Source organism: Saccostrea echinata, unplaced genomic scaffold (genome assembly GCF_033153115.1).
Source record: "Saccostrea echinata isolate AGI-Se365-2 ecotype Australia unplaced genomic scaffold, CSIRO_AGI_Sech_v1 ptg000054l, whole genome shotgun sequence".
Taxonomy (NCBI): domain Eukaryota; kingdom Metazoa; phylum Mollusca; class Bivalvia; order Ostreida; family Ostreidae; genus Saccostrea; species Saccostrea echinata.
In genome coordinates this window covers 64,606,269-64,624,754 of record NW_026889803.1, presented here as the reverse complement: position 1 = coordinate 64,624,754, position 18,486 = coordinate 64,606,269, and the positions used below count along the sequence as shown (strand labels likewise).

General features: G+C 30.5%; 1 protein-coding gene across 4 annotated transcripts; it reads left to right on the top strand.

Annotated features, from left to right (window-relative positions):
- LOC133205351 (NF-kappa-B inhibitor-interacting Ras-like protein 1) lies at positions 1–17,012 on the top strand. Of its 4 annotated transcripts, none has more exons than XM_061341147.1 (9): positions 1–92; positions 4,093–4,268; positions 5,001–5,093; positions 7,288–7,335; positions 7,557–7,652; positions 8,156–8,249; positions 10,949–11,035; positions 14,563–14,634; positions 16,549–17,012. In XM_061341147.1, exons 2-9 carry the CDS (start codon positions 4,170–4,172, stop codon positions 16,605–16,607), a joined length of 648 nt encoding a protein of 215 aa, XP_061197131.1. In that variant the 5' UTR covers positions 1–92; positions 4,093–4,169; the 3' UTR covers positions 16,608–17,012. The 4 variants fall into 4 exon arrangements, with proteins under 4 accessions (XP_061197131.1, XP_061197130.1, XP_061197132.1 ...); XM_061341146.1 differs by having other exon boundaries at positions 4,998–5,093; XM_061341148.1 differs by lacking the exon at positions 14,563–14,634 and adding an exon at positions 11,746–11,784 and having other exon boundaries at positions 2–92; positions 4,998–5,093.
- The last annotated feature ends 1,474 nt before the right edge of the window (positions 17,013–18,486 follow it).

Genomic DNA, 18,486 nt, shown 5'->3' with positions numbered 1-18,486 from the left:
GCAAAACAGGGAAATCATTTTTTTTTTATCTGAACTTAATTGATGATATACAATGATTCTTGTAGGTTTAAGGCGATTTTTATTACAAGCATGTAAGTATCTAAATTTCTTATTCAAATACTGGTTACATTTTTTTTCCATATATATATATCGATAGGTCTAATTTTATTGCTGATAACTGACAGTCGATGGATTTAACAAAACAAAACAGAACATTTTATTTCTAATTTAGAGCCCAAAACAGACAAGTATAAAATCATGAAAATATTACAATTATAAGGAAAAGATATGCCAATGAACAGTATAATAATCAGCAAATGACATATTGCTCATTTCAACTATACTCTTGTACTGTTTAAGTTAAACAGGTTGGGCACAGTTCCTTTTTCGGGGAAGTATTACTATAAAACGGGATTATTCCTCTTTTCAGTAATAAAAAACATTACTGTATACGGGAATTTTTACTCATTTGCCCTCTATTCTCGAGTTTGCTTTGAATAAAAGATTAAGTGCAAGAATATTTTCACATTCTCTAAATATTTATAGTCTGTTAAGTGTATGTATTCTCAAAACTACAATATTTATAGCTACAAAATGCTGAAAAAGAGTTATGAAATATTTCTACGATATAAATTTCTTACGGAAGCTTATCTGCATTAAAATACGTTCTATTTCCACTATGGAAGAGTTATACTTCTTAGTGCGCTCTTTTGTGAAAAAGTCGGAAAATGTACAAATCTCGTGGGATTTCTGGGACAAACGTAACATAAACATGTAAACAATATGTAGAATGTCGATGAGCAAATCTTAACAAAATGCAAATGAAATATTTTATTGTTGTGGACTTTATATACATCAAGAGTAGGAATTACAACGATATCAATTTATATCTATTGTTGATCGTATGTATCTATTTATTGTATGGTACATCTAACACAATACACATGCCTCAGAAATGTCGTATTGTTTATTAATGGATGATAAATTTAGGGTTCTCGCTCTCTTACATATGTCTTTTACTTCTTCTATTCTTTAATTGGAATGACAAATACATTTAACATTTAAAATTGGATTGAGATTGGCATGTTTTGTATTATCCGCAAGCAGCAACGCCATGCTGTCCCAGTCAGACGACCAAACACGCCTCTAATTTTGAAGAGTTCACTAATGGAAATCAAACGTATTGTGAGATTGAATACGTTCAGCACTTGGTAACTCGTTCTTGAAGTTATTCGTTCTATTTTGATTTTATATCATTTCTTTCAAAGACATCATGAAAGTAATTTTTTATACCACTGCTTCTTTTACAGATGAAAATAATTATTTGAAAATATTAAATTTTAAAACATAGTCTTTCAAAGATGGTTTTAGCATAAATGCCCTTATAAGATTCCATACTTTTCGTATCATTTATCAACAAGGAAAATTAAAGTAAAAGTCATGGATTACTGCTGCATGTGAGTTTAAATCCCCATGCATGTTCAAAAGATGTCACCTCCACGAAACCAAGCTATGAAATTTTCAGTTTTTGAACAAATAATAATATAACTTATAAGGGAAATATTCACATCTGTTGAAGAATACTCATGATGTCGCACGATTAAATCTCATCTTACTCCCATCTGCAGCACTAAAGGACCAAATTTTTTTTTTGTCAGCGAGGTTGTTTTAATAAAGTTTAAACACATCACATCGTATTTTTCATGCACTTTTTATTTAATAAACAGATTTGGGGCATTGTTTTAAAAATATTAGAAAATTCCCATATACAGTAATGTTTTTTTATTACTGAAAAGAGTAATAATCCCGTTTTATAGTAATACTTCCTCGAAAAAGGAACTGTGCCCAACCTGTTCAAAGGAATGCAATATATAAGAGTGTATGACTACTATAACATGTTGTCATTTATAAAGAGCCATAGCTGCCTCTCCGACGGCACGGCCGACTCAAGAATTTAAAAGGAAATCACCTGTTTCTATTTATAGATATACCTTTTCAATTCAAGATCAAACTATGTAATATGGTTTGAGGACGAGTATTATATTTTCATAGTTGCGAGTATGTCAAATGACATTCATTTAATTTGTTCAATACTCTAATTCTGAGACAAAAGATTTAGAAAATCAATAAAAATAAAACAAGCAGCTATGAATTTACAAACTTTAAAGCTATATATGGTGTATCTGAGCTAAAAAAAAAATAAAAATAAAATAAAAATACGAGATTGAGTGAAGATAAAAGTGATATGTTTTTTACGTTCAAATAAAAATTTTCACCGATTTTGAACTTGAATAACCTAATGTTTCCATAGTTAAATTGATTTTAAACTGTGTCTGTTAATTAAATGCGGAGTCGTTAAATAAATCGGATATTGTATTAAATTTTAATGTCTTTGAAACGTGATTGATTTTAATTGTGTAATTTACAGGAAAGTCCTATCTTTATATAAAGTAATAAAACAAATAGAAAGATCATTTTAATTTTAGTTAAATACGCCATATATGACTTTAATAAAATAGTTTAGGACTGTCTTTTCCGGAGATACTTTCAAAGTGTAATGTGTATATTATAACTTTCTGAAATTATGCATATTATAAAACGTAATAAAGAAAAACGTAGAAAAGATACACAAAGAATTTAAAAAAAAAAAAAAAAAGCATAAATGAAAAAAATGTGGGGCTCGAACTCGCAATCACCATATTTACATTCCAGCAATCATACCACTGCGCCAACGAAGTCAACGACGTCGAACGGATATAAATTTAAGACAGGTTGCTAAATCTTATGATTATATGAGAAGAAAATTTGAATATATATTTTCATCATTTTCAATATGAAGACCACCTTTAACCAAAATTATCTAAATGTAATGAAGTGCAGTCATATCCAAATAAAATTATTCAAAAGTTGTTTTTCTTGTTAAGGGTGGTCTTTGGCAACAGTTTGTCATCTTTAGGTGGATACCTCATTATTTACAATACACTCCATACAAACTGGATAATTTTCATATTTATAATATGAAGGAACTATTAATATTGAAATATCATTATTGTGTGGTTTGGTTTTACGTATGTATAAACTAATATTGTATGACAAAATTTTGGTTAAACAAAATATCACTTTAAGAAATCACTAGCAGAGTAGGCGAAAATGCCTTTCAAATGCGCTATGGCTCTTTGCCCAGAAAATTTAGAGTTTCTTTATCTTCAGTATTGAGTAACCAAAAAGTTTTTGTTCCTCATCTAAAGTTGAGAAATGTAAATATGGGGTTGTATTGATAACTGTAACCGACGTTTATTATAACATTGTTATAATTAATCATGTAAGTTTTATCTTGTCGTTAATTCAGTATGTCAGATGGGGGTACAAGGTAAATGAAGTCATTTCTGTAAATTTTGCAAAATCTCTCTGCTCAACAGATTCACCTACTTTGCGTAAAGAATTTTACGATCACATTGTCTTCTTTTTGCTTAATGCTCTAAGATGGAAATGAAATAATGGTGATATCAGAAAGATCAGAAACCAGAATACAAAGTTTCATAAAAATCTTATCACTAGAAAAAAAATGAAAATAACTAAATTTGTGCTCTTCACTAAGTTTGACACAAGCCACATAGACCCTTATCATTCATAAGGCAAAAAAATTCTATATAAAAAACAGAAATTTCATGTCTGTAAAAGACCATAACATTTGTTTTTATGAAGATGCAGATTTTGAAAGGCCTACTCAAATAGCTTAAGGTTGCATACAAATTAATTCCAAACACAAAAACATTGGGTTGCTAATAACTTTTTTCCCTCTGCATCACATGAGTTTGATCTTCAACAGATTTACCTAATTTTGCATATTGCCAAGGCTTCGGTGCCTCATTTTTTTCAGTTAACTTTTGCATTGTGTGTTTACTCAGTGTAAAAGAGTCTCAAAAACTTGTTCTTATTTTTTTTTCAAATGCAGGGATCTTGTTTGTCTATAATTGTTTTCCCATCAGTCCTTACCCCCTCCCTCCCCAAATATAGATATATAATACCTAAACTTGCTACTTTTTGTATAAATCTTTATGATTATCCCAAAACAACTATCTCTCATTTCAGATATCCTGTGTTCTTCTTGATTCTTCAGCATACAGAAAGAAATGATATTGTAAATTCAGTCAACCACCATTAGAATTATGGGTAAAATCAGTAAACTATTGGTTTGTGGCCATGCAGGAGTGGGAAAGACAGCAGCAATAGAGCAACTTATATATGGAAATCATGTGGTTGGGACAGTAAGATTAAATTACAGTTTAATATATGTAAATATGTTAATAGACCATTAGACCAATATAGGGCATCCTGTTTTTCCAGGATTTATTTTGGTCCCCTGTCTTCTTTTCCATGAATACCTTATACTGCTTTTTTGCGATTGGATTTTACTGTATGTTGTGTGTTATGTCCTTTATTTGATGCCTCCTTTCCGCAATTTTTTAATGGCCATGGGTAGTGCTTAGCACGGTTGCTGATACTTGCCTGTATTTCCTTATAGAATTCTAGTCAGAAGTAGTATGAACTGATGGGGCAATAAAATTTTAATATAGTGGATTTCGCAGTTCACACGGGTTGGTGATAGCTTTCAGAAATCATAGAAATTGTTCGTACTGAAATATATGTTGGTAAGCAATTTATTTATATGGTGGATACACATACAGAAAACTTAACAATTGTTTTAAATAATGGCAATGTTTCTTACCAGAGCAGCATTGAAAAAGTTATCAAAGGTACAAATAGGAGTATGATTTGTCACAGAAAAGCAGGATTTTTTTTCACAGAAAAGCAGTGTCAAATTGCCAAAAAAAGTGAAACTGCACCTTCATCGAGGCAAACATTAATATTGTAAATTCTGCACATGTACTAAATTTGTCAAACCAGTAGGACAAAGACTAATTAGACCCTTGCCAGTAAGTAACATTTTTAATCATTTTATTTATTAAATGCAAGTCTATGAATTTATTCTGTAGCAGATGTATCCAACCATAGAGGATATTTATTCTGCCATGATAGAAACAGACAGAGGGGTCAAAGAGAAAGTCATTATTTATGATACTGGGTCATTGGTAAGTATAAACTAATTACATATTATCAAAGCAAATCTTTCTGCAGAATATGTTATTGTAAAATTCAAGGAACTTGATACTTTTCTCCCCTGTCTTCCAATATTTACAGAGTCAGAGCTGTTTACTATTACGGAATTTACATATTTATGAAGGATTTTCATTTCAAAATACCAATTATGGATTGGCCTCCAAAAATTAAGCTTTTGTGTTATGCTCCAGATTTTTTATGTCATACTTAATGATAGGGATACACTAATAAAAACCTTTATTACACTGATATATAGATATTCAGATTGCCATTTATATGCATGATACATGTTGACAAAACGGATATTAATGTAACAATAAAAATCATTCTTATCATAAAGAAATCATTAGAAAATCAAACAATGTATTACAGGTGAAAAGCTCATATTATGGAGGAAATCATTTAATTTACTGAAAAGTGCAGAATAGGACAAACAGCTCTGCAGATTTTTCTTTAGCTCACCTTAGCAAAGTTTTGAAAACCCTCGCTATTGGCATCAGTGTCAGCATCCCTGTTTATAGCTTTTGGAGCAGATTTCTTTTCAAGTATTTCTTTTCCCTGTATTGATTAGAGATGCATGGATGATGCATCTTCTATGTTACAAGGTACCAGTTAGATATCAGATGCTGCATTTCCAGCAATTAATTTTCCATAAGAATGACCAGGTTAATGTTTTAGGAGCAGATTAAAGTTTTTAATGCAGGTTTTCATTCCCAAGTAACTATAAGCCTTATGGCAACTAAATTTGCATGGATGATGTATCTAGGGATGCATAATAGCAAACTTGTTTGGGATGCTGGATCTGACCTACATTTTCAGGTTTTGGGTCAATTTGGGATCAGGTCCATGCCTAAGTAATTATAAGCCCAACATTGGCAAACTCATATGGATGATTCATTTAGGGATAAAACTACCAGAGTGTTTCTGGATCCGACCTTTCTATGGATGAATTACCAGATTAAAGTTTCATGAAGAGGTTTATTCCCAGGTACTATACCCTTGCATGGATGATGCATCAAGGGATGTACTCTACAAGACTTGCTTCAAATGCTGAATCTCTTGTTTTTTTCTGAGTTATTGAACAGAAAAAAGTTTTTGGAACAAGTCTGTTCCTAAGTATCTAAAAATCGAACCCCAACCAAACTAGCAAAAATGTTGCAATCTAGGAATGCATATTACTAGAACATTTATTTAGTGTAAGATTTTGTTCTACTCAAAGACAACACTCATTGAGGTGAGCTTTCATTCTGTATCCAGAGTTGTCTTTTCCACTATGCTCCAACATGCACATCTGTCAATGTTTGTTATACAAGATTCATAGAAATTTGTAAATGGTGAAAAATTGTATTAAAAATTGTTTTTAATTATTTTGATTATCAATAAAAAGAAATTATTTTAATCTGTCATCCCTTTAAAGGATTTTAAAAACAGTTTTTCATTTTTACTCTGCAATGTAGTTTCTAAAAATCCTTGAGATTTAAAATAAGCTATAAATCATCATCTTTATCAATAATTGCAATAATTATGATAAGTAACAATTTTAATTGAAATTTTGTACAACGAGCTTTGACAGAGGTTAAATGGGAGCAATGGCAGGAATGACAACTCTGGGTAGAGAATGGTGAGCTATGTTTGTTTACCTGTGTTTATTTTTGTCTAGCTTAATTTTTTCATGCTCAGTTATTCAAGCTAACCAAATGACTTATTAAAATTTCTTTATATCCTGCAAGTCCTTATCACGATTTTGCAGTCAAGAGGGCTATACATTTTCTGGAAATTGGCTGACAAACCCTACCAAAAATTAAGAAAATAAAGAACTAAAAACATAGCAATAACATTTTTGCAGAAAAAAAGTATTCAGAAACACACCAAATTACAAAAAAACTAAAATAGCAGCCAATATTAAAATTAAGCACAACTTTGTTCATTTACAGTGAAAACTGTCTAATCCAACACCTGTACAATCCATTTCACTGTGAATTCCAACCTTTATTTTCATGCCCATTTAACTATTGTACACCATCTTTTTACACCATGTAATCAAAAAACCTGTCTATTCCAACAAAAAATATGTCTCCCAGTCCATGTTGGATTAGACAGGTTTCACTACTGTTTTTGTTAATTACTGAAAGGACATGGACCTACTTATTCATCATTGTTTTTCAGGATGAAAATAAATCTGAACTCCCTAGGCATTACTTTTCATTTCCTGATGTGAGTACTTTTTCATGAGCATTAAGGCCAAATAAACCTTGTTCTTGTGTGATATGGTTTTCAAATTTATAATAATTATCAGTAATAATACATAGTTAAGGGGGTCTTCATGAGTTGAACACTTTTAAATTTACAAGGCATCATATCATTTTTTAATCCACATTCTGTATTTTTAAAATTGCCCCATGCTTGATCATAATATTTTTCTTTTTGTTTTTAAGGGTTTTGTGCTCTTTTATGATGTTACAAACATGGAATCCTTCCACAAACTGGACAGAATCAAAAAAGATATTGACAGGTTTAAAGACAAAAGAGAGGTATCAATCTATTCATAAAGAGTTTCAAACTAGACTCCATTTTTTTTAAAAGCAGCAAATTATCCAGATATCAAAAAAGTCAAACTTAGTTTATAATAAACATTTTTTGTAGTAAAAACAACATGACACTTTCTTTGAACACCTTGTTACTCATCTGTCTGACTGTGTGTTTGTCTGTCTGTTTGTCCTATTTACATGTTACTATACCTTTCTAAATTCTAATCACCAACAAAAGTTAAACATGTGTGAATACGGTAGTATAAATTTTGATATTCATGAGAAAAAGTCATGTACTTGTGTGTATATTGTGTGTACATGTGATAAGTTTAATATTTCATTAGCAGTATTCAAGAAGATCATAACCTAATTCTGTTCAGTTCTGAAAAAAAAATTACTGTTACACAAATGTTTTAGAGATAAAGATTTCATACACTTAGAAAAAAGGGATTCAAGTTGCTGGAGCACTAGTGACATTGAAAGTCAGAAACACACCTTGTTTATAGGTTCATATAGCAGTCATTGGAAACAAAGTTGACCTACAAGAGGGTAGAGAAGTGGATAAAGAAAAAGCCACAGTATGGGCACAAAGGGAAAAAGGTAGAATAAAATACTAAATGCAGTCAAACGTCATTATCTTGAACGTGATATGATCAAGAAAAAACTTCAAGATATCCGAGGATTCAAGATATTGAGGGTAAAATACTTTAAGAATAAGTAGTTGGGACTTCCAAATCACTTCAACATATCCATGGTATTCGAGATATCAGTGTTTGAGATACCGAAGTTCAACTGTATTGTATTAAATGTAACTACAGCATGGGCACAAAGGGAAAAAGGTTGAATAAAAAACTAAAAATGAGAAAATTTTGTTTTGCTTAGAGATACCAAACAAAAATCACAAAAAATAAAAATAAAGAAAACTGGCACAGACAATAACTTAAAAATGTTACAACAGGGACACAAATGGAGAAAAAGTAGAATAGGAAAACTGACATCTTCACAATGTTTTTAATATCATTCATCTACATAAACCTTTGACAAAAGTCACTATTTAAAAGTTGAACTTGTGGTTACACATGATGTAATGGTTAATTATAAACCAACCTATGAGAACATATCTTTCAAATTCATTTTTTTCAAGAGGTCAAAAGCCATAGCACATCTTTTGTGATTGTTAGGAGAAGGATCTTCTAAAATATTCTTGGATATTTTATTTGAGGTAACTAATCACAAATCCAACAATAATGTCACTTTCCATTTTAAAGACAAGTCATATTTGTTTACAAAATTTATCTACTGTAAAGGCTGCTTTCTGATTGATTCCCAGTCATAGTATGGGAACAAATGAAATAGTAGCTTTCTAGCCTGACTTTTAAATAGCAACTTCTGTCAAGGACTTGTGTGGAGAAACACAAACCCTTGACCTTATGAAAACAGAAATCTGAAAGAATATCATTTATAACCATGGCATTAGACATAAAGGGAAATAGATAGAATATGAAAATTGAATATAATTTTTATTACCCTCTCCCACCCACCCAAAATACCACAGCCTGGATGCAAAAGGAAAAGAATAGAAAAAGAAAACTGAATAAATAGAGGATATTCAATGTTTTGAAGATGAATATGGAATTTATTTCACGAGTGGGACAGGATTTTTTGATATCAAAAAATCCTGTCTCACGAGTGAAATAAATTCCATATTCATCTACAAAACATTGAATTTTCTGTTTATTACATTCTTTGAATTTCACTTTGCCTCTGTCTTTTCTTAACAAAGTTTCATTGGCTTGACGTCATAGTTAAGTGGTTGAGACGTCACAGCTTAGCAGTTCTGAGATTGAAAACATTACATAGCATGGCTTTTAGCAACATATTTGGGAAGAAATTAGCAGTTTTAGCTCTATCAAGTTACTATATCTTATGACAGTCCAGAAATTATTTTTTACTTTCTTTGATATCCTTTCACACTGTGAGAGAATATCATTTTGGTATCCTTCACACTGTGAGAGAATATCACTTTTATTCAATAAATAAATCACAGTATTTCACTGTTGAAAATGTAATAAAGCATCAAAAACGACAGGTTGGGCTTGGGTAAATGGTAGATTATGAGAACTGAATATAATTTTTTTTAAATTACCTAAAATACCCCAGCATAGGCTTTTGAATGTAACCGTCTTTCTGAAAATACATTGTCAATATTGTTTGGCATACATGATTAAGCTTTATTACCTTTTTCATTGTTAAATGACATCACTATTTTAGCCTTCCTGTCCTACTATTTTCCTTGATTGTATTCTTTAAATATCATATCAGTTACAAACACATCCAAAAGGAAACAGAGTTTGAAAGATTATTAAATTAATGTACAGTTAAAGCAGAAGGAAAGTTAAAGACAAATAAACAACAAGGAACTGTTAAAAGGAATAGTGATTATTTTCAGAGTCAGATTATTGACTGCTTTCTTCAACTTGTTTTTATTTTATTTACCAAAGAAGTCATTCACATGTATAACTGAAAGTTTTGCCATTTAATATCCTTTTCCATGCATAGTGATCACATACTTATAGTGCTCTTAGTTACCCAGCACATTTTATTTATTAGTGCTGTAAACATCCTTTTTTCCATGTCCATGTGGGATTAAATTACAAATTTTCCATGGAAATTTGTCACAGCATGCATTTGAGACATACAAAGGAAATACCGTATATACTCGCTTATAAGTCGGTCCGCCTATAAGTCGCTTGTATTTTTAGCTTAAATTGGAGGGATTGACCCGCTAAAATAGCAATCTTTTTATAACTCGCGTATAAGTCGGATAAAGAATTTTGGACCAAAGTTTAACTCCCAAAAAACCGACTTATAAGCGAGTATATACAGTACAAGAGATTCGCATAATTTTGTACCCATGGATTGAACAGAGATTGTGATTTCGCAGAATTAAAAATTGTTATGATCCTATGAAAAAGTATGTTTACAGTATGTTGCTGTTAAGGTTCATTTACCCTTTGATGAGAGGGATAACTCTCAATAGGAGAATGAATATTACTCCCATAAATATTCTTAAGTAAAAAGTGAATCAAGTCAAATTTTGCACCGCAAAGCCAGGTATGGTGATACTTTGTGAAATTCAATTATACAAAGCAGAATTTTCATTGAGATTTGTTATAATTAAATTAATTTTTTTTTTGAGCGATTAAACAGAGGATGATAAACATTTAATGAAAAAAGAAAACAATGAGTTGTAACATTCTCCAAATTATCCTAACACTAGTTCTTTTTTTAATCCACAGTAAAACTGTTTGAGGCCACTGTCTCTCAAAGGAAGGCAATCATTGACCCATTTGTTTGGATCACATCTAGAATCACCCAACCTCAGAGTAAGATTTCTGTTCTTATTTATAGTAACAACTTCATTTGCTGTTAGTCTAATTTTGTTTATGGGAAGTGCACTACCGTAACACTGACAGAAAGTCATGCTGAGATTGTTAAGGTTGAAAAATAATTTAGATTTTTTGATACTTGTAAAGTATTAAAAATTCTTTGCTGTTAAAGTTCTAGATTTCTTTTATTAACATTCTTAATATCAAAGCTACAAATATACTTCTGTAAAGCATATATATTGAAGTAATAAATTCAGATGGTGAGTCTTGTTATAAAAAGAACATCTATTTATCAAATTATGTCATATCTATTAAGAGAAAGTTCTAAAGAATTGTAAATAGCACTGCTTATTTGAACTATAAATATGGAAAGCTGACTTGAAAGTTGACTATTTTGGAGTGAGTTTGGTGCATTAATATCTCTTTCTGTTTTTATTTAATTTTTTTATTCATTGTCATTACAATAAAACTGATCAAAAATTCATCCTTAAAAAAGCAGAGCTAATTGACATAATGAACATAGCTTTTTTACGGAAAAAATCTGTCCATATTTTGATGTGAGCTTCTTGGAAGCAAAGGAATTATTCAGGACCACCCTTCAAAAAAATTCAATTATACTAAGTTCAGGTTCAATATGTAAACACATTTGCCATTGTTCATTCATATAGATATAAATAATATTAAAATTCTTTAAATGGACATTATAGTTAACAGATCTAAACAAAGTAGATGGCCAACATTAGCAGGTAACAGTTACATTTTTGGTACTTTAGTTCTTATTTTTACTACAGATGACTTTATTCTTGAATCTTGAACTTTCATGTGTACCCATTGTTTGAAATTGTCTTGTTAAATCTGTGAGATGTATAAACTCATGGAATTATCTGTTAACTGCAATATTCCTTAGTCATAAGTGCATGTGTTACACACAGATGCGGAAACAACAATAGGTACATTTTGGCTGTTTCATTTCTGATATTCTGATGCTTATTTTCAACTTATATACAGTATGGTACGTTTAATTGTAACTGACTAAGTGCTGAATTATTTAATACTTCATACTTTTCCACTTGGTCACAGTTATAAATCAGATTCCAGCAGTGGTCACAATGAATTAAAATAAAGGCCAGAAAAGTAATGTATATGAGATGTCACTTGGTTCCTTTTTGCATCTGTTATGTTTCAGAGGAAAATGATGATAAACATTATTTAGCTTTTGAATCCAGTCATTAATTTAAATATTTTTTCCAAAATTATGCAAATACGGGACCATGACCTTTTTCAAGTGGAGATAATTAAGAATTATAGTGAAAATTTAAGGATCATTTCGAGATCTTTTTAAAATCTATTTCTCAAGAACCAATGGGCCGAAAAAAATGAAACTTATGTAAAAGCTGTAATGTAAAGTGTAGATTCAAGTTTGTTAAATCATGAACCCAAGGAAGGTTTGGGCCAGAATTATATAGAAAGATGTTTAAAATCTTTTCAAAAACAGCAAAGCAATGATTAGTCATATTGATACAGAAGCATCATCAGGTAATGTAGATTCAAATGTGTTCAAATCATGACCCCAAAGGGTAGGGCAGGGCAACAATATCAAAGATTTATATAGAAATATATAGTTAAAAATCGTTACAAATCAATTGAGTCTATAATATGGAAATGTAGATTCAAGTTTGTTCAAATTATGACCCCTGGGGGTAGGCAGAGCCACAATAGGAGATCAACGTTTTACATATGAATACATATATATACGGTAAGAAAAAAAAAATAAAAATCTTTTTTTGTCAAGAATAGCAAAGTCAAGACTAGTCATTTTGATATGGCAGCACCCTTAGGTAGAATAGATTTAACTTTGTTCAAAGCATGACCCCAGGGGTAGGGCAGGTCCATAAAATACGTATTAGGAGATAAAAGTTTTACACAGAAAAATAAAGGGAAACAATCTTTAAAAATCTTCTCATTAAAAGAAGTAAAACCACGGTTAGTCATATTTAATTTGAAATATCCTTGGGTAGTGTAGATTCAAATTTGTTCAAATAAAAGCCCCTGATGGTAGGGTGGGACCACAATAGGAACAGCTCATATTGATACATGTGTGCAAGCATCTTCAGGTACATGTAGTTTAGAATCAAGTTCATTCAGATCAGTACCCTCGGGAGGAGATTGAGGCTACAATTAGGGATCAGTGTTTTATAACGGAGATTATAGCGGAAAATCTTTTTAAGAGTGACAAGATCAGGTTAAATCATATTATTTAGCAAAACATACCTAATTAACGTGGAATCATTTTTTTTTTAAATTATGAGCCCTGGGGTTACATGTAGGCATTATTACATAGTGCATGTTTACAAGAAAAAAATCTCAAACAAAACAGCAAGACCATGTCAACCCCATTGATAATGAAGCATATAAATGGTGTTGGATTCAACTTCAATTAAATCAGTTTTTTAGGGCTCAAATTTGTTCCACAATGTGGAATTAAACTATTTATGAAATTAAAGAGGAAAACTTAAAAAAAAAATGATATGCTGATAAGGAACAGCAGTGTCAAATGACACAGGTGAGTGTTTTTGCCCAAGGGCCTGTTTTTTTTAATACTTACCATTTTTATGATACTGCACAGTGTATACTGCAGTCAGTCACTTTATGACTTTGTGTTGTTGGATAGTAGATTTTTGAATGATGGATGGATACTCGCCCAGGACCCCACCCACCCCCACCCCCCTCCCCGGGAAATTGATGTACTCTGATAGCTATATGTCATAGATATAATGTTACTCTTATGTTGGAAAACTGATTTTAGTCATCAGTGTTTAACAAGATGAATTATGTTGTACAAGAAATAATATGACTTTATTGTTTTTAATGCTAGTAGGGAATGTTATACATTGGAAAAAAGGGAAAAAGAAGAAGGCATTTAACGGTACAAAAAAAATTCAGCAAAAAAGTTTAATTTTCTGTCTCTCTTTTAATTGCTGAAAATTTATGACAGTTTCTAAGTGCTTGCTTTTGCAGCTTACAGATTTTCAAACATTGATATCGTATTTATTTAGTTAAAAAGTATTTTTTAAAATATTTAGTTAAATAAAAAATCACATACAATTGATTCATGCTTAAGAATGGATTTGTAAGTGTTTTTGACTTCTTGATAGGTATAATAGTAAATAAACATGTATAAGGTACTGCTTTTTTTAAAAAAAAAATTTCTTCCAATTTCACAAATACACTGAAACACAAACATGTATTTGCTAATTTTATGATTTTTTTTTGGACATTCTGATTCATAAGGAGATAAAAATATTTGTCTCTACATTAACATGCTGCAAAATTGGAATTTGCTTTCGTTTGTATTTCCCAAACTTATCAATTCTGTTAGTAAACATTCAGAATGGCTTATCCCTCTGTCAACAAGAATTTTGTGTAAAATAATCATTAAAAAACTTGACCAGGTATTCCAACTAACAAGCTATCTAATTCTGGAAAAACAGTTTCTTGTAAATGACATGGCAACTTTCTTTTAGCCAAAGGAAAGTACGTTGCTGCCCAGCAGAAACGTTTGACAACATTACAAATGTCCCTGAGAGATTTACCAGGTACACTGTTGTCCTAGATGACGGTCAGAACAGTAAACCCTGCATGTGTAGTCCGCCAACATCTCTAACATAAATATAGAGTAGTACAGCAAAAAATCCAATGCATAAAGTGGACAAGGAATTCATTTTAGATTAGACTTTCAACAGCTTCATTGAATTAGACTTGATGCAACAAGGTACTTTTAATTACAAGCATGATTAAAAGTTCTAACAAGGAGATACTCAATGAAAAATAATTAGGAGTAGATGGGTCTTCATCAAATTACACTGATGTAATCGCACAATAATTTGATATCTGTTGTATAAGCACTGCTTGATTCAAACAGAATAACAACTCTTAGTAACTTGCAAAATACCTTCATTATATGAAAGAAATTACAAATGAATTGTCAGAAACAAACCACAAGCTCTCTGTGATGCAGTTTTTTTTAAAAATCATTCAACATGAAACAAACTTGTATTCTATGTTAAGATATATGGTCCTGTTAGTGTTTTAAAACCCTAATTAGAAACAAAATGCTAGAACCAAGTAGATCAATGTTGATAGTACTTTGTACAATCAGTCAGTGTTATGTAAAAAGTATCTGGTTTGTATAAAGTGTAAGTATTTTGATAGTTATCCATTTCTTTAGTTTGACTACGGACCTATATACTAATTATAGTGTATACGTCCATGGTTGGATAGTATTTTGTATAACTATTGTTAGTGTTAAGAAGTCACTGGCTTGTATAAAATGTATAAAGATAACTTCTAAGTACTTTGATTATTACCCAGTCTCTTCGTTTTGTATGGCATTGAACAGTTACTTGAAAACTTATGAATGTGATTCGTCAAAAATGCTACAATATAAACCAGTATCGTAATTACAGGTATTTGGTGCAGGTACATTTCTCTTGCAACTCCTATTAAAATTTCTAGACAAATTCTATTGTTTTGCATGTTAAAGGCTTCTTTTAATGATATTTTCGGTACCTGTAAACTACGAAAAGAAAAGAATTAAAAAGATAACAAAAAGAAATGAAACGAAACAAAGCGAAAAAGATAAGGGAGGAAAACGGGAAGAGATGTATACAAATAATTTTATTAGTATTGATTACTAAATTTATCATAACATCGATTTCATCGTCATTTAAAGGCTTTTAGTATACATCGGAAGTAAAGTGGAACTTGCTTCTGAGGCCTGTGATTTCGTACATGTATATTAAATGCTGTCAAATGACCTATGATCTCGAAATTATGATAAATTAAGTAGTAGTAAAATTTTAAAGCATTTAATATACATAAACATGCGTGTTAAGTGCTTTAAACTGACCCATGAAATCGATACTGTGATAAATTCAGTACTAATAAAATAGTTTTTGTATACTTCTTTTTTTCTTTTTCGTTTTTCTCCTCCTTTTTGCTTCCCTATAGTTTCGCTTCTGTTCTTTTTGTTTTGTTTTCTTTTTCTTTTTTCTTTTGTTTTCCTCTCTCTTCTTTTCGTACATTTGTTTACAGGATCCTGATATGTTCTCCCAAAATGAAAGAGTTTGTAACGTTAACAGTTATATTTTAATCAAAAGCTATGCATGGGAAACAACAATTAAAGTGCTTAAGTTACGCCTCTAAATAACAAAACAGCATGGTAGTTCTAAACCTATGTACCTTAATTTGAAGGGAAAATAACGAAGTAATCATTCAGGTAAATATATAAATACATTCCATAAAACTTGAAAAAAAATCTCAGTAGGAAAGTAATATTGGTAATGAATGATTGATGGCCGTTTAGAAATTCAATGGGATGTAATGGAAAAGAAATGGAATATTTATGTGTGCATTTTTTTCAATAGCAAATGTTTTGATTTGATGCACACTAAATCTGTTGAGATCAGAAAAATAATCAAGCAATTAATTATAAAACACACTTTCCACAGGTAAATCGGCTTTCTTGTCAGGGAGAAAGGGTAAAGGCGCCAACGTAAACACAGACTAACAGTCGTGAAATACAGACTAAAACGTTAACACGACATCAAATCAACCAACAATAGAATGTACCAATGGTTGATGAACGAAGGCTTATTTCTATCATATTTATCATAAGTGGACAATTACGTAAAACAGAAAGTGGATGGCGTGACAATCCATGATGGATAAAATATTTAATTTGTACCAAAAGAGAATGTATCGTTAGTGATTGTTGGGTTTATGATAAATTTAGATCATTTACGTATGCAAATGCATTCACTGATTCTACATTACATAATTAGTGCTTTTACATCATGAGTGGTTACTTCAAAAAGTGATAGCAGTGAAATATACACTGTAATGGTCTCAGCATTAAAACGTACTCACATATTGTAGACGCTTTTATTCTTAGATAAATGTTTTGTAAATTTCTTGTCTGTGGATGTTGTTTTTATTGTTGAAATGTTAAGCTTTGGTATATAGATAATTGTTTAGGGTTACAGATTGTGTAAGAAATATGTATATGGATTAATACTACTTATTGTGAAACAAAATGTTTGTAATTTAATAATGTACATGTATGTAATATAAAATGCTACTATAAATGTCAATATGATTTTTTTTTTACCCAAACTACACGCTAAAATATAAAAAAAAAAATGGAATAATGTAAAACAAGGTAGGCCTATAGGAGTATCAAATCAGTAGAAGTTGTAAAGAGTGCAACTAGGAAAATGTTCGAGGAATATTCAGATAAGTTATGGATAAAAACGTGTATAAAATGGGCTCCTTGTCCTCTAAGCTTAATACAAACTTGACTTCCATTAATTTATAAGCTAGCAAATCGTGTTTTAATGCATTCAAAAGAGAGTTTGAAAAATGTATTTTTAGTGCATTGGCTACACTGTAAAAAATAAGTGTTGCAAAAATAAACACCAAATTGCCACAGATAATAAACACTTTAACGCGTTTAAGTGAAGTGTTTAAGAAATTAACACGTTAACACTTAATTAACACAATGTTTAAAATCTAAACACATAAGGTTTAACATTTAAGAATACTTCTTCTCATTCTGTTTAAATACTAAACACTTCAAAAACACAAAATGTTTAAAGATTAAACACTGAATAAACACAAAGAGTTTACTAAATAAACACCATATGTGTTTAAAATTTAAACATTTCATGTTTTATTAATAAACATGTTCAACCTAAACACTTAAACATGTTTATTCGATGCAACAGATAATAATTACTTAAACATGTTTATACGTCAATTTTTAAACACTTCAACGTGTTTAATTTACCAAATAAATAAACACTTAAACGTGTTTAAAAGTTTTCAACATTTTTATTAGAAACAAACATAAAACAGTACAAAACACAATGTGCTTGATGATGAACATGTACATAAAGCTTAATTACTAAATGATTTAATGTTGAATAGGGATTCAAACTTTATAAAGAATTATAACATTAATTAACACATTTGCTAACACACAGATACATAGTTTAATTCAAGTTGAAATATAGAATTATCAAAACAAACTAGCATGAACATGTAAAACCTGCATGTGAACTAAAATCCAATAAAATTGGTGGCGTAAAATTTTGAAACATTATTTTAAAAAAAGGGCCAGGGTGTCCTTTACATCCTTTTTTTAAAAAATAAAACATTCGTAAATAAATATAATGCAAAAAGGCTGAAAATGGTATTTGTTGTCTGGGTACGGGATATATATGTATTACACTAACCAATCCAGTTATACATGTGACAAGTTTACTTTCATTAATATTCAAAGTTTTAACCAAATGAAGAAATTTTCCAATTTTGACGTGTAAAGGACTAATTCGTTAACTATTCTTGCAAGTACACAAGAGCTGCCGGGGTATCACTTACTTTTCATA

Coding starts and splice junctions, on each gene's coding strand:
- LOC133205351 (XM_061341146.1), top strand. CDS start 4,170: ATGGGTAAAATCAGTAAACTATTGGTTTGTGGCCATGCAGGAGTGGGA. Junction 4,269..4,997: donor GAAATCATGTGGTTGGGACA/GTAAGATTAAAT, acceptor TTTATTCTGTAG/CAGATGTATCCAACCATAGA. Junction 8,250..10,948: donor ATGGGCACAAAGGGAAAAAG/GTAGAATAAAAT, acceptor TTTAATCCACAG/TAAAACTGTTTGAGGCCACT.